Source organism: Panthera pardus, unplaced genomic scaffold, assembly GCF_024362965.1.
Source record: "Panthera pardus isolate Hobbes unplaced genomic scaffold, ASM2436296v1 HiC_scaffold_26, whole genome shotgun sequence".
Classification (NCBI taxonomy): Eukaryota; Metazoa; Chordata; class Mammalia; order Carnivora; family Felidae; genus Panthera; species Panthera pardus.
The window spans coordinates 1159427-1176162 of NW_026526832.1; the positions used below are offsets into that span (position 1 = coordinate 1159427).

At 41.3% G+C, this 16736-nt stretch overlaps 1 protein-coding gene across 1 annotated transcript in view; it reads left to right on the forward strand.

Annotated features, from left to right (window-relative positions):
- Positions 1-16736, forward strand: part of USP39 (ubiquitin specific peptidase 39) — a 30266-nt gene that overhangs the window by 4771 nt on the left and 8759 nt on the right. The window contains exons 2-9 of the mRNA XM_019443727.2: positions 63-132; positions 1888-1982; positions 2745-2881; positions 4110-4262; positions 10100-10325; positions 12125-12202; positions 13415-13482; positions 14187-14375. Coding sequence (XP_019299272.1) covers positions 63-132; positions 1888-1982; positions 2745-2881; positions 4110-4262; positions 10100-10325; positions 12125-12202; positions 13415-13482; positions 14187-14375 — 1016 coding nt within the window. The remainder of the gene's footprint in view (positions 1-62; positions 133-1887; positions 1983-2744; positions 2882-4109; positions 4263-10099; positions 10326-12124; positions 12203-13414; positions 13483-14186; positions 14376-16736) is intronic.

A 16736-nucleotide genomic window follows, 5' to 3' on the forward strand; every position in this document is an offset into this window, starting at 1 on the left:
CTAGTAGTTCACCCTGAGTACTGGTTTCCCATTTTCACAGCCTGTGATGATTTTCCTTTCAGCAAAGAATGGCCGCGTGGATTCTGAGGACCGGAGGAGCCGCCATTGCCCGTACCTGGATACCATTAACAGGTTAGTAGGACAGGGATGCCAAGGGCAGCACAGAATGATGGAATCTATGCAGGAAGTGCATAGATTTGACTGTATGTCAAATGATCACAAATTTTATTCTTTTTAAAGCTTTCTGCCCAGAAGATTGTGCTTCTTGCCGTATTTGTTAATCTTTGTTTTTTGATATAAAGTGTTAGAGGGCATTTTTTTTTTAAGGGTGGGCACATGCATAAAGAGCTTTTAGCTTAGTTTGAATTTGTTTGGTGGAATAACAGAGTGCATAGTGTACTTAAAATGACGGTAACAAATTTAAATATTTTTTGAGCAATCACTACATGCTAGGTACTACTCTAGGTGGCTGGAATTCAACAGAGAAAAGAAAAACAGATATGTCCTAAAACAGGTAGTCACCTCATCCCTGTTTCTTTTCTTTGATTCCAGATGGCATCTTACAGTGCTTTTCAACTTATGCTCTAAGGTTGTAGTGCTAATAGAAGTTTTCTTAGTAGTGGAGTTACTCTTCATTTTTTTTTATTTTTAATTTTTTTTTAACGTTTATTTATTTTTGAGACAGAGCATGAACGGGGGAGGGTCAGAGAGAGAGAGAGAGGGAGACACAGAATCTGAAATAGGCTCCAGGCTCTGAGCTGTCAGCACAGAGCCTGACGCGGGGCTTGAACTCACGAACCGTGAGATCATGATCTGAGCTGAAGTCGGACGCTTAACAGACTGAGCCACCCAGGCGCCCTGTGGAGTTACTCTTTATAAGGGCTAGCTGTTGTGGCAGGCACAAGCCATTTATGGCTAATGAGGACTTGAAACATGGCTTGAGGAACCAAGTTTCAAATTTTATTATTTTTCTTAAATGTTTATTTTTGAGAGAGAGAGAAAGAGCACGAGAGCATGTGCACAAGTTGGGGAGGGGCAGAGAGAGAGGGAGAGAATCCCAAGCAGGCTCCACACTGCCAGTGCAGAGCCCGACCCAAGGCTTGAACCCATGAACCGTGAGGTCATGACCTGAGCACAATCAAGAGTCAGATGCTTAACTAACTGAGCCACCCAGGTGCCCCAAATTTTAATTATTTAAATTGAAATTTCAGTATCAACTTGTGGCTCTTGCTTCCTTTAATGGACAGTATAGCTTTACTGGGACCAGTACCAATTAATTAGAGTTAATATTTGAGGAGAAATCTCTTTGTCACCTGTGGATTCAATAAAAGTAAAGTTTTTTTGTCCCTTAACCTACCTGGTACTCATATAGCATTACTTTGCAGTTGAATAAGTAGATCGATTTGTAGGTATTCTCCTAATATTCAGGTTTCCCATTTACTTTTATGGACAAAAATAGGTTTTTCTTCTATAAAAGGGTTTGTTCACTCTTGATATCCTTCCACCCCCAGCCTTTTAATTTGGAATGCTGTTGAGGTCCTGTCACTTTAGTCCTACTTGTAGCTTTTCTTCCAGAGAAAGCGACTGCAATGAAAGGTTCTCTACTGGTTGTAAATTTAAAAAAAAGAAAAAAGATGGTCACTGGCATTGTGTGTCTAGTACAGATACTTTTTGATACTGCTTTGGGACTTGGTGGGTGAGGTTGCTATAGTAAATGTTGAGGGGAGGAATAGTTAATGTTTCCCACAGTTTATAGAAGGTTGTTGAACTATCTCTGAAGGATGCTATGTGACATTGTGCAGTGTGGAGCCAATGCTGCTTCTCTTGAGTGCTTTCCTAGACCTCTGTCCCTATTAATTGTTTTTTTCTTTGGTTTGGTTGTTTTAGGAGTGTGCTGGACTTTGACTTTGAGAAACTGTGTTCCATCTCCCTTTCACATATCAATGCATATGCCTGTCTGGTGTGTGGCAAGTACTTTCAGGGTAAATAAGCATTGTGCATTTTATTTTATTTGTTTTAAATGTTTAAACAATGTTTATTTGTTTTTGAGAGAGAGAGAGAGGGATCGTGAGCTGGGGAGAGGGCAGAGAGAGAGGGAGAGAGAGAATCCTAAGCAGGCTCCATGTTGTCAGTGTTGAGCCCTATGTCGGGGCTCGATTTCATGAACCGTGAGATCATGAGCTGACCTGAGACCAAGAGTCAGATGCTTAACTGACTGAGCCACCCAGGCTCCCCAGTGTTGTGCATTTTAAACTTGTGAAGTTTTCAGTGCCAGCTACAGGTCTCCTCTAGAGAGATTTTTTTTTTCTTCAGTTTTTAATGTTTATTTTTGAGAGAGAGACAGAGCTCAAGTGGGCGAGGGGCAGAGAGGGAGGGAGACACAGAATCTGAAGCAGGCTCCAAGCTCTGAGTTATCAGCACAGAGCCTGATGTAGGGCTTGAATCCATGAACCGTGAGATCGTGACCTGAGCTGAGGTTGGACGCTTAACCAACTAAGCCACCCACCCAGCCCTCCCTAACCAGTGTCTTAATGCCATCCAAGGAATAAAGTACTAATGTGCTATTCTTTCTTGCTAACTTTTGTGGTGAGAAAAGTTCATGTAGGAGATTCATTGCACAGATGGTGTAGTACTTTGTTTTTGCCGATATTAATACGTTCCAGTACAAAATACTGAAGGAAAATCAAATCTGATTTGTCTCTCTCTGGCATCTGCCCTACACTGCCTTTCATTCTTCCCTACAGGCCGGGGTTTGAAGTCTCATGCCTACATTCACAGTGTCCAGTTTAGCCACCATGTCTTCCTCAACCTCCACACCCTCAAGTTTTACTGCCTTCCAGATAACTATGAGATCATCGATTCCTCGCTGGAGGATATCACAGTATGTATCCAGGAGGCTGGTTTGGAACTAGTTCTCTTGGGAGCCAGCCTAGGGCTCCTGGGGATCTGCCCGCCCCAAGGTTAGGGAAGAATCTCCATTTCTCGGGCTTGGAGAGGCTTCTTTCCCTTTGGGAGCAGCAAGAGAGACCTTAGTAAGAAGGTCTGGATTCATAAGTGTGGCCTATGGTCTGCAATCTAGCGGCTGTTTCTGCTTCTAACATTGTGGGTTAGGACTAAAGAAATGCAGCTACTTTCTAATTGGGGTGAAAGCATTTTTGTGAAGTATATTACCTTCCACACTTAGGAGGAAGGATATGAATTAGGCCTGGTGTAGGATAGTGGATACCAAGCTGCATACCAGCTCATGACTACTTTTGATATGATGCAGCCCAAATGGCCAGTGCCTCCCATCTGTGGGCTCTGGTGTGTGATCTGTGCCAAGAGTCATTGTACTTAGGAAGAGATCATAGAAAGTCTTCTTGGGTTTGATTAATGTTGGAACTATTGATTATTGTTTATTTTTTAGCAAGTGTCTGTGTATTCATGCTGAATGCTTTGTTCATTTTTAAGGAAAGCTTAGTGTCGAGTGTTTGAAACACTATGCTACTTTTATAAATTTTATATGCCTGTTAATAGTTGAGGTTAAAGTAGTTATGGATAGTAATTAGAGAGAGGAACTGAAGTAAGTACAAGGTCCCCAAGAGACTTAGTAGAGACCTCTCTTCAGCCCTTTATGTGATGACCCTTATGGGTCTAGGACCGGGGAAGGTTCTGCTCCTGCCCTTCCAGCCATAGGGAGTATGAGATCTCAGATTTGCACAGAGGTGGGGAGGCATTCCTGCTTCTGCGCTGGGTCCATACCAGTCCTGTGTGAGGTCTCACCCGGCACTCAGACTCCTGCTGCCTGCAGAGACGTGTGTCCTCCAGTTTTGGACCGTTTATCATGGAGTTGGCCAGATGTGAGGTCTGAAGAAAGACCTGGGGATTCAGTGATTTTGGGTTAAACACAGAGATCCCCTTCTAGATTAGTAAGGAGAGGGCCTGTTCAATGTTACCTCAGCTTTTATACCTATTGTTGGGAGCTCTTTGGTTGGGAGCCCTTTGGTTGTGTGATGAGACATTCATGACCAAAGTATTTTTTGTTTTTGACAGAAATTGCTATTTCACATAGCTCTTGTGAACTCCGTAGACAGTCCTGAAACATCTTGGAATTTTCTTTTGCTTTGCAGTATGTGTTGAAGCCCACTTTCACAAAGCAGCAGATTGCAAACTTGGACAAGCAAGCCAAATTGTCCCGGGCATATGATGGGACCACTTATCTGCCGGGTATCGTGGGCTTGAATAACATAAAGGCCAATGACTATGCCAACGCTGTCCTTCAGGTAGGATCAAGATGGGAACAGTGATGGGGAGAGGAGGTAACCTGAGAACACTGTGAAGGTCAGCCAGAAGTGACTGCCTTCTGGTAGAGTCAAATGGTACCTGGAGACACCAAGTCTTGCTGAGGATTCTACTTAACTATTTGCACCAAACATAACATTCCTATGTCTGCTCAAAGGGCTGTTGCCCGATGGTGAGGCTTTTTCTAGCCTCTGGGCTCATGGCCTCTGGAGTTTTCAGGGAATGAAGGATAGAATGAGTGTGTGGCCTGGCAGTACTGAATAAGAAACACATGTGTTAGATGATGCATCTTTTCTTTTTTTAATAGCGCAGATGTTCCTTGTGCTGGCTATCTGAGGTCTTGATCCTCCTCCTGCGCTTAAGCTCCAAAGTGGGGCATACAGAAAGCCAAAGTTCTCCTGTTTGCAATTAAGTTTTGTTTTCTAAAAAATTAACAAGTTGGGGTGCTCGGGTGGCTCAGTTGGTTAAGGGTCCGACTCTTGATTTTGGCTCAGGTCATAATCTCACAGTTCGTGGGTTTGAGCCTTGCATTGAGCTCTGTGCTGGCAGTATGGAGCCTGCTTGGGATTCTTTCTCTCTCTGTCCCTTCCCCACTCTCTCAAAAATAAATAAACATTAAAAAATTATATGAGTATTACATATACATTGTAGAAAAATTAGAACATGTTAGTAAGCACAATTAAGAACATTAACAATAATCTTGCTTCGTTGACCACAAAAATTAATTAAAATTTATAAACATAAACACTTAAGGGATGGGTGGAAGATGTAGAAAGTATAAAGAATGAAGGCTTCATTCTTTCCTTTCTCTAGTACTCTGTCCTGCTTAAAATGTATGAAATCAATACAGGCACACTTTATTTTATTGTGCTTCACTTTATTGTGCCTCACAGACATTGTGCTTTTTACAGATTGAAGGTTTGTGGCAACCCTGTGTCAAGGAAGTCCTTCAGCACCATTTTCCTGGCAACATTTGCTCACTTTGTGACTATGTCACATTTTGGTAATCCTTGCAATGTTTTAGGCTTGTTACTATACATATAAAATATACATATATATGTATATGTGCTGTGTGTATATATGTGGTCATATACATATACTATATATGTATATGTATATTTTGTAGCTTATTTATTGGGGGGACAGGGCAGAGAGAAGAGAGAGAATTCCAAGCAGGCTTTGCAGTGTTAACACAGAGCCTGATGTGGGACTCATACCCACGAACTCATGAGGCCATTACCCGAGCCAAAGTCAAGAGTCAGATGTTTAACCAACTGAGCCACCCAGGCACCCCTGTTAATTATATTTGAATCGCTGCAATTTCATGGTAAAACTTTAGTGGATGAGGAGTTGCTTCTTATGTCTGAGCAAAGAACAGGGTTTCTTGAGATGGAATCTACTGGTGAAGACGCTGTGAGGATTGTTGAAATGACAAAGGATTTGGAATGTTACATAAACTTGGATGACAAAGCAATAACAAGGTTGGAGAGGATCGACTCCAATTTTGAAAGTTCTGCTGTGGGTAAAATACTAACAAACAGCATCACATGCCAGGGAGAAATTGTTCATGCAAGGAAGAGTCTGTTGATGCGGCAAACTTCATTGTCATCTTGTTTTAATAAACTGCTGGAGTCACCCCGGCTTCAGCAACATGATCAGTCAGTAGCTATCAGCATGGAGGCAAGATCCTCCACCAGTATAAAGATGACTCACTGAAAGCTCAGATGTTGGAGGGCATCTGGGTTGCTCAGTCAGTTCAGCATCTGACTCTTGATTTCAGCTCAGATCATGATCTCACAGTTGCTAAGATCAGGCCCTGCATTAGGCCCTGCGTCAGACTCTGCACTGACAGTACAGCGCCTTCTGGGGATTCTCTCTCTCTCCCTTTCTCTTTCTGCCCCTCCCCCTTGTGGGTGCACATTTGCTCTCTCTCTTAAAAAAATAAATCTTAAAAAAAAAACCTCAGATGATAGCATTTTTTTTTAGCAATAAAGTATTAATTTTTTTTAACATTTATAGATTTTGGAGAGTGGGGGAGGGGCAGAGTGAGAGAGAGAGAATCCCGAGAAGACTTCACACTGTCAGCGCAGAGTCCTACTCGGGGTTTGATCCCATGAACCATGAGATCATGACCTGAGCCGAAATCAAGAGTTGGGCGCTTAACCGACTGAGCCACCCAGGTGCCCCTAAATTACTTAACTTAAAAGTATTTTTAAATTAAGGTATGCACGTTGTTTTTTTAGACATAGGCTATTGCACACTTAATAGACTATAGTATAGTAGAAACATAACCTTATGATGGACTGGGAAACCAAAAAATCCCTTTGACTCTCTTTATTGTATTATTAGCTTTATTGTAGTGGTCTGAAACCTAACCTATGCCTGTACATATTCTTGTTCAGCATCTTTAATGATTACATGTTAATTCAATTCGTGAATGAATTATAGTTTATTTAACCATCATTTCTTGTATTAATGCATTTAGGGCCTAGATTCTAGGCTGTAGGCTGTTTGTAGCAATTTACAAACCCATCAGCAACACAAAAGAGAGTTCTTCATCTTGCATTGTGTCTGTTACACTGTTATTTTTTTCCCATTTTGATACATTTAACTTATCTTTTGTTTATTCACTTCTGAAGTTGATTACTTGTATTTTTTCAAGTGTTGATGGGCCGTGTGCTCATTTTTCTGTTGGTAGTTTATTTTGCTGAACTCTGAAAAATATATATTAGTGTTTTTCTGTTATATATGTTGCACAGATTTCCTTCTAGTTCTTATTTGGCCTTTAAACTTTGATTATGGTATTTTTACATAAAGAATTTGGATAAAAAATTATGAAAGTGTATCTGTCAGTTTTGGCATCTGCCACTGATGTCATACCTAGACCCTGGAAAGGTTAAATGCTTAAGTAGAGAGAAAAAGACTTACAGGTTGAACAGATTGGATTTGAACACGGTCAGTACAGTTAGCCTTGGCTTTGTGAGGGGTTTTAGTTCCCATAGGAAGTTTTTATTTTTAAAATAAGTAGACGAACAAATCCTCTGTGATATAATTGCCACTACAATGGGATTGAATGGACGAAGTATTCCATCTGGAGGCTGAATGATTTCCGTCTGACACATACTTTTTTGTATTGTTGCTGAAAGCAGAGAGCAACCTCTCTCCACAGCTTGGATAAGTGAGAACTAGGATGAACTTTGTCCATACTTCTTTATTTATTAATTTATTTTTGTAAAGTTTATTTATTTTGAGAGAGAGAGTGCATGTGTGCACACATGTGCAGGGGAGGGCGAGAGAGGGGAAAGGAGAGAGAAAATCCCAAGCAGGCTTCACCCTGTCAGTGCAGAGCCCAACATGGGGCTCGAATTCACAAACTGAGATCATGACCTGAGCCGAAATCAAGAATTCAATGCTCAACCGACTGAGCCACTCAGCCCCCATACTTCTTTCCTTTCGATAATAACCCTTTTTTTTAGTAATTATTCTCTAGGCATGAAGTCCTTGTTTATTTAGGTGAGCTAAGCTTGTAGGGGCTTTCCCAATCATCTCTGTTGCAGTATTCCCTGTGTCCTGAGTTGTCTTCCTCTGAGATGCCTAGGTTTATTGTATTTAGCAGAAACCTCTATCCTCCTTTCTAAACGGATTACCTTGCCAAAGAAAGTTGTGCTCATAGTAAGCACAGTGCTGTTAAGGATTCACAAACCCATCAGGAGGGACCTGTAGGGAGATGGCATTTATTTAGGGTCTGTTCTGTGGTTTCCCTCCCAGTTTTGTAGCTCATACTAATGAGCATTATTTCTTCCTGAACCAACATGGCTAGTCTTTATCTTTCTTTAATGAGGTAAAATTTATTATTATTATTATTACTATTTTAATTTAAATTTTAGTTAACATACAGTGCAATATTGGTTTCAGGAGCAGAATTCAGTGATTCATCAGTTACATACAACACTCAGTGCTCATCATAGCGTGTGCCCTCCTTAGTACCCATCTCCCACCCACCTCCCTCCATTACCCATAGCTTGTTCTGTATCATTAAGAGTCTCTTGTGGTTTGTTTCCTTCTCTTCACCCCCCTGCCCTGCCCATTCCCATATGTTCATCTGTGTTGTTTCTTAAGTTCCACATATGAGTGAAATCATATGGTATTTGTCTTTCTCTGATTGACTTATTTTGCTTGGCATAATACATTCCAGCTCCATCCATGTCATTGCAGATGGCAAGATTTCATTCTTTTTGATGGCCAACAAATACTTCATTGTGTTTATATACACCACATCTTCTTTATTCATTCATCAATCGATGGACATTTGGGCTCTCTCCATAGTTTGGCTATTGTTGATAATGCTGCTGCTGTATACATTGGTGTGCATGTACCCTTTTGCATCTGTATTTTTGTATCCTTTGGGTAAATAAATACCTAATGGTGCAATTGCTGGATTGCAGAGTATTTCTGTTTGGTAAAATTTATTTTTGTTCTCCTAAACCTTTTGACCATTTTTGATCATAACAGAATTAATCACTTTTATATATATGTTTATTTTGTATCATTTTTATATATAATTATATTAATTTTTGTTATTTTATTTTATATTTATTTATTACCACTCTTTCAATAAATACCACACTTGGGAAAAACACCAAACTTTATTAAGATGACTTTCATGTTATTGAAAAAAAATTTTTTTAATGGTTTTATTTATTTTTGAGAGAGAGAGAGACAGTACTAGTGAGGGAGGGACAGAGAAAGAGAGAGACACAGAATCCAAAGCAGACTCCAGGGTCTGAGCTGTCAGCACAGAGCCCAGCACAGGGCCTAAACTCGTGCATGGCGAGATCATGACCTGAGTCTAACTGAAGTTAGACGTTTAACCAACTAAGCCACCCAGGCACCCCATTTTTTTTTTAAGTTTTTTTTTTAATGTTTTTATTTGTTTTTGAGAGAGAGAGAGAGAGAGACAGAGTACTAGTGAGGGAGGGACAGAGAGAGAGGGACACACAGAATCTGAAGCAGACTCCATGCTCTGAGCTGTCGACACAGAGCTCAAATTTTAATGTGCATTTGAGAGATGGGAGAAGTTTGGCCTCCAGATAGTTATCTCTGCCCTAGCCAAATGGAATATTTGGATTTCTAGCTTTTAATTCCTATGAATGCAAATATAGTCACAAACCTAATTAGAATAAATGAAGGAAATTATTAAATAAGTTGGTCAGTGAATAGGGACTTGAATTCTTTTTTTATAAAAAATTATCATTTATTTTTAGAGTGAGAGAGTGCACAAGAGAGGGAGGCAGAAGGGGAGAGAATCTTAAGCAGGCTCCATGCTTAGTGCAGAGGCTGATGTGGGGCTCAATCCCATCACCCTGGGATTATGATCTAAGTTGAAATCAGGAGTTGGATGCTCATCCAATTGAGCCACCTAGGCGTCTGAATACTTTTTTTTTTTTTTTTTTTTAAACTTCTTGTTTGGGTTGCCTGGCTGGCTCATTTGGTGGAACGGGTGCCTCTTGATCTCAGGGTTTTAAGTTTGAGTCCCATGTTGGATGTACAGATTGCTTAAAAAAAATTCTCTAAAAAATAAAAAAAATAATAAATAAAAAACTTCATATCCAAAACAAAGTATCTGCAGAACTGGACTTTATGTGAAACTTAGTACAGAGGATGTTTCTATAATAATGTGAACTTTAAACCTAAGCATTTCCTTTTGACTCTTTGAGGCCATCACAGGCCTGGTTCTATAACCCTTGGCTCCCAGGGTTGTGCATGGGGGCCCTTCGCAGGGGCTCTGGATTAATTGGCTGGAGTATTTGACTTCCAGGCTTTGTCTAATGTTCCTCCTCTCCGGAACTACTTCCTGGAAGAAGACAATTATAAGAACATCAAACGTCCTCCAGGGGATATCATGTTCTTGTTGGTCCAGCGTTTTGGAGAGCTGATGAGAAAGCTCTGGAACCCCCGAAATTTTAAGGCACACGTGTCTCCCCATGAGATGCTTCAGGCTGTTGTCCTTTGCAGCAAGAAGACCTTTCAGATCACCAAGCAAGGTAAGGAACAAGTCATTCATAGTTTTTCTTTTTTTTTTAAACCTTTTTTTTTTTTTAAATGTTTATTTTGAAGGAGAGAAAGAGCGCGCGCGAGCTTACGAGCATGAGTGGGGGGAGGGGCAGAGAGAGGAGGAGACACAGATCCGAAGCAGGCTCTGGGCTCTGAGCTGTTAGCACAGAGCCCAACGTGGGGCTGGAACTCAAGAGCTATGAGACCATGACCTGAATTGAAGTCGGATGCTTAACCGACTGAGCCACCCAGGCACCCCAGTCATTCATATTTTTTGATGTTAGGGCAACAAAATTAGTTTGATGAGCAAATTTACTTGTACTTGCTGTAAGCCTTGTAGTAACCAGGTGAGTATCCAGTTCATCATATGATTATGTTCCTGATTCTTCTTTCATCAGCCTGCCCTGTTCAGAGTCCTGAGATTTCAGCTGGAGAGAAAGTCTGTCATATGTAGTAAACTAAACTGTACGGTTCTGGGGGAAAACCAGGAGGCTGGGAAAGGTGCCAACCCTTAAGCACTTGCCACATTTGTTTCTCATTTTGTCATGTTGCAGACTAGATATTCCAATGACCTATTTTGACTGTTTTCATCCCTCCAAGTCCAAATAGTTATTGCCGTGTGGGTAAAGTGGACACTGTAGCTCTTACTACCTGGATCTCATACAGTGTCCTCTGGCCTCATGTCAGTTTGTTCATCATCCATTCCTGTTGCTAGTAGGTTTTAAGGCTGCAGGGATAAGCAACAGTTTTTTTCTTCCAGGAGCTCCCATTCTAGTGGGGAAGATAGTTGTGTAAAAAGGTGAGCACAGGGTGGTAAGCGCTGTGATTGAGGAAGGGAAGTATGCTCTGGGAGGGAGCGTGGAGCAGGGAGCCCCGGCTGAGCACATGGGATGTCGGCTGGAGTCAGAGTGGAGGAAGAGCTAGCTGAGTTCTAGGCACAGAGGAAATAGGTTGGGGCTGGGCATTCCAGGTTAAAGAAAACACTGCCAACAGGAGCGTGGATGTGCCAGGAACAGACACAAGGCTGCCAGTAGCCAGGCGCTTGGATTCCAGGGGACAGTGTGAGAGCTGAAGTGGAGGTGCGAGAGAGGGACTGGATTGTCGGGTTTATGTGCCACTAGAAGGAGATGGGTTATATCTTGACAACAGTGGGGAGTCAGTGAAGGCTTTTAAGCCAAGATGTGATGTCAGATTTAGGTTTTATTTATTTATTTATTATTATTATTATTATTATTTTTTTTTTTTTTTTTTTAATGTTTATTTTTGACAGAGACAGAGTGTGAGCAGGGTAGGAGCAGAGAGAGGGAGACACAGAATCCGAAGCAGGCTCCAGGCTCCGAGCTGTCAGCACAGACCCCGACATGGGGCTGGAACTCACGAGCCATGAGATCATGACCTGAGCTGAAGTCGGACGCTTAACCGACCCAGCCACCCAGGCGCCCCACAGACTTAGGTTTTAAAAACAAGATTCTGGCCAAGGAGTGATTTAGAGGGGAAATTCAGTACTGGCTTTTGATGGGTGGTGAGATACACATTTGAAGTAGAGATGATAATGGAAAGTCCTGGTTGGGTCAGAGAGCCCAGGGAGAGAGCAAAGATCAGAAGACTAAGAGCTTGACCTTGAGGAGTGCCAGCATTTAATGTCCAAATAGAGGAGGATGCCCAGAGGACAGGATGGTGTTGCCTGAAAGGAAGAAGGAAAACCAGGAATGTGGCATCATGCCAGCCACATGGTTTGGACTATACTAATTTGCAGCTTCGAAATGCCCTACCCTTCCTTCTCTTCCAGGGGATGGAGTTGACTTTCTGTCCTGGTTTCTGAATGCTCTACACTCAGCTCTGGGGGGCACAAAGAAGAAAAAGAAGAGTAAGTCATGTTATTTTGTAAAAGGGAGCTCTTTTTTTGTTTGCTTCCTTTTATAGGCACTTTGCAACTTCCCATCCTTTTCTTAACTTTTTATTTTTTTGCATTAGGGTAGTGTCTGTGTATACATGGACTAAATTTTATTCCTGAATAGGTTCCTCTCCATTTTTAAAAATTAGGATATGGTTATATCCAATGGCATGTTTAATACATGGAAATAGATATAATAATGCTCTAAAATCCTGATCTAGTTCCAAACTGAGGGGCTGGGCAGCATGTTGTCGACTGCTAGTCTCCTGGCAGTGCAAGAGTTAATGTGAAGAGGACTCACTGCATGGTTTGCCTGGCTTCTAAGTTGACTGGTAAAGCAGAGTAAAAGCTAGTTCCTTCCCCTGGGCCTATGCTTGGAGAAATGAGGCTTGCCTCCATATTGATTTTCAGACTTTAAGTCCGATGGTCTCTTAACATCCATGTTGGCATAGCAGTAGTTAGACAGTTTTCATGAATGCCAGAAATAGTTGTTAGCTTAAAGAGTGCTGAGCTAGATAAATAATTTTGGAGACCTAATGCAGCTTTTTCCTTGTCCTTTTTCTCTGTTCTGCTGGTGTTAATGTTTATTAATGTGGAATTGTGGGCTGATGCTCTACCAGATGGCCCTACCACCTCTACCAGGTGTCTTCAACCTGTGTACATCCTCTGAGTTCTGTAACTTGTGTCCTATTAGGATTCTGGAACCCTGTTGTACTTTCTGTCTCAGTGCTTTGGTTCTGTTCTGCTCTGTCCCTCAGTCTGCATTTTTGTTTTATGTCCAGTGCAGGGTGGACTTTATCTTCCTTTGCACACAGCATAAGGTTATGGGAAAGTCTTTGGATCTATCTTGTTTTGCTTGTGATTTTTTTGTGATTTATAAGTCTCTAGGGTTTATAAATCATTCATTTCATTCATTCATTAAGATGCACTTAATTTTTCTCCTATGGGACAGGCCCTGTGCTAGAGGGTATCTTATGGAGAAGGCAGACACAAAGTAATTATTTACACAAATAATGATGAAGGTACCATGGTGGTATATGTTGCAAAGGTACTTCTGTGTTTACTGAGAGCTTTGAGTCTTAGCTGGACAATGCTGGTTTATTTCAGAAATTTAGAAGTTAGGACTATATTCTGGAAATGCTTTCCAACCTGACAGAATTTGCATTTTGATTTCTGTTTGTACAGCCATTGTGACTGATGTTTTCCAGGGTTCCATGAGGATCTTCACTAAAAAGCTGCCTCATCCTGATCTGGTGAGTGGGGGTTGAAACTGACTCTTGGCCTGATTTATCTTACCTGAGGGGATTCAGGGTTGACAGAGAGAGGCTTAGAGGTCTATCAAGGCCTCTTGCCTCAAGATGAGGTTCTACAAAAACACTTGTCAAGTGACAGCTCCTCGGGCTTTTGTTGTACCAGTGTGCTTAAGTTGGGCAGTTACGGTAGGGTAAAAGTCTTGCTGGTTTAAGTGGTCTGGCCATTGGGTGGTGCTGGTGTGATTTTTCAGAAAGCTCAGATAAGCTTTCTAGATCATCTAAAAGGGTTTTAAATAGTCTGGTATTTAAATACAATCTCTCTAGGGTCTTCTGGGTGGCTTAGGCAGTTGAACATTTGACTCTTCATTTTGGCTCAGGTCATGGTCTCAGGGTCATGGGATTGAGCCCTGTGTCAGGCTCTGTGCTGAGCATGGAGCCTGCTTAAGATTCTTTCTCTCTCCATCTCCCATGCTTTCTCTCTCTCTCTCTCTCAAAAAATTTAAAAAGCCATCTCTCTGAGGATGGAAGTCCCTCAGTGTTTGCTTACTCTACCCAGGCAGCGATGCTGTCCATGAAATGCCCAGTCTCTTGGGCGCTGTCTTCACTCCGATACAAAATGAACAAAAACATTGTTTCTTTCTGTGTGTGGTGATATGCATACTGCTTGCATTCCTTCCCTCCTTTTTCTTCTTCCTCATTTCTAGCCAGCAGAAGAAAAAGAGCAGCTGCTGCATAATGATGAGTACCAGGAGACAATGGTGGAGTCCACCTTCATGTACCTGACACTGGATCTCCCTACCGCTCCCCTCTACAAGGACGAGAAGGAGCAGCTCATTATCCCTCAGGTGCCGCTCTTCAACATCCTGGCCAAATTCAACGGCATCACCGAGAAGGTAGTCCATTTGCACAGCTGCGCTGCTGATGCTCCTTTCTCTCTCTGGACTTTTTTCAGTTTCTTTTTATACTTGGAAGTCGCCACGTTTTGTGGAATGCATTTATTATAAAGCGTATTGTGTGTATTGAGCCTCCCAGACTCCACGCTGTTTCTAGCTGGTCACCCCAACTCTTCGCTTGATTGGCAGTGCCCTCTCTTACACTTCTCATATGTTCCTTTCAGCCATCTGCCTCTGGGTAGGATGGAGAAAGGAGCGGGTATTTATGATAGTAGAAATTTTAAAATCTTTTAAAAAATGTAGTGTTAGTATTCAAGTGGAAAAAAATAGAGCTAAAATATAGATGAAATAATTTGTTCTTACTATCATACTACTTTTTAAGTTAAAAGTGTCTTCTTATCTACTGAGTTAACTGTTTCTCGGTTTAATTCCCTTCTTTTTTTTTTTTTTTTTTTTTTTAAATTTTTTTTTTCAACGTTTTTTATTTATTTTTGGGACAGAGAGAGACACAGCATGAGCGGGGGAGGGGCAGAGAGAGAGGGAGACACAGAATCGGAAACAGGCTCCAGGCTCCGAGCCATCAGCCCAGAGCCTGACGCGGGGCTCGAACTCACGGACTCACGGACCGCAAGATCGTGACCTGGCTGAAGTCGGACGCTTAACCGACTGCGCCACCCAGGCGCCCCAATTCCCTTCTTTATCCTAGACAAATTTAATCCTTTCTGTTCTTTACTGGGAGAATTTTATTCACCTGATGTCTCATTCCAAACCCTTTCTGCTCTTTCTCTTCATTAGCCAAGTTTCTTTTGTTTTCAGATATTAAATAGCAACAGAAAACTCGCTAGACTAAAAGAGGAACTTTATTGGAAGGCATCTCTTGAAGGTCTTAGGGAGACTTGAACAGAGCAGGACTTGGGAAGGACAGAACTAGGGTGACAGGGTTCTCAGAAGTGGCGGTCTGTTGATTGTCCCTTGCACAGGCTGCCATTACCTTACTTCAGTTGCTCCAAGGCCCAGCCTTCTGCTACTCTGCTTCAGGATTCCTAGTGGGTTGAAAGGCCCACTTGAATCAGGTGTCCTTTCTGTTCAGGGATCCTGTGAATCAGGGCCTTTCCTTGAAAAGGCGGAATTGGGAGCTAGGCAGCTCACGCCTAAAACATGCCTTTACTAATCTCCATCTCTGTTTCCGTTCAGTATCCAAGTCCATTGTCAGGTACTGTTAGCAAGTTTAATAAGCAAAACAAGCCCTGGATATCCTTGTACAGTGGCACCTGCCCGTGTCACACCCACACACGTGTGTGCACACACACGCTCAGAGATTGGTAAGATGTCGAACACTGTCTTTTAAAGACTCATTTTGGGATGGTGAAAGAGAGACCTTAGGGTTTGTAGTAGCTCAGTTTGTTTATTTTATGGTTTTAAGTGTCAGAACCAGGAATCTAGACTCAGATTTTTCATCTGACTTTTTCAGCCATGCTACTTGGTCCCTCTTATCACTGTTTGTTCAAATTTAAGTAATATTAAGATTCCCATGAACCCTCAGTATTGATTTAAATTTATTCTTTTTTTTTTTTGCAATGTCCTTATCATTTATATCTTTATATTTTAAGGTGATACCGTATTTAATGCATATGTACAAATTTTATTTTTTTTCTGCTTATTTTTTTACATCCAAGTTAGTTAATATATGGTGTGATTAAATTTATTCTTCTATGTTAACCACCTTAGTATGCATGTAAATGTTGGTATAAGCTCCTTACACCTACAGGTTGTAAGCAAGTATGAAATTATGACAAATTTACAATGTAGACAAACAAAACTTTGAGACCAATAAAATTAACAGTTCTATTACAATGTAATATGTAGTTAAAGCCAAATCGTTCCTTGCTATTTGAATGTGGTACTGATGTCCATGGTGAAATTCTTTCCTCAGGCTTTCTCAGGAACTCCTGAGAAACGTTTGTTAAGTTAGGCCGTGACATCACTTAGGTATTAAATCCTTCGCTAGTCTGAGAGATGATTAAAAAGAATGCTTATTTATTTATTTAATTTAAATTTTAGTTAATATACAGTGCTGTATTGGTGTCAGTGATTCATCACTTACATGCAGTACGTAGTGTTCATTATGAGTGCCCTCCTTAATACCTGTCACCCATCTAGCCCATCCTCTACCCATATCCCCCTGTCACCCCTCAGTTGTTCTCTATCATGAAGAGTCTCTTGTGGTTTGTTTCCTTCCCTCTTGAAAAGAGTGGTTTTGATGTCAACTTGATCATAGATTCAGATGTGGGCAGTGAAATCTCTTAGCATTTACCTGATTAAAAAAAATGTTTTGCTTTTAATACAGTATTTTATTTCAAC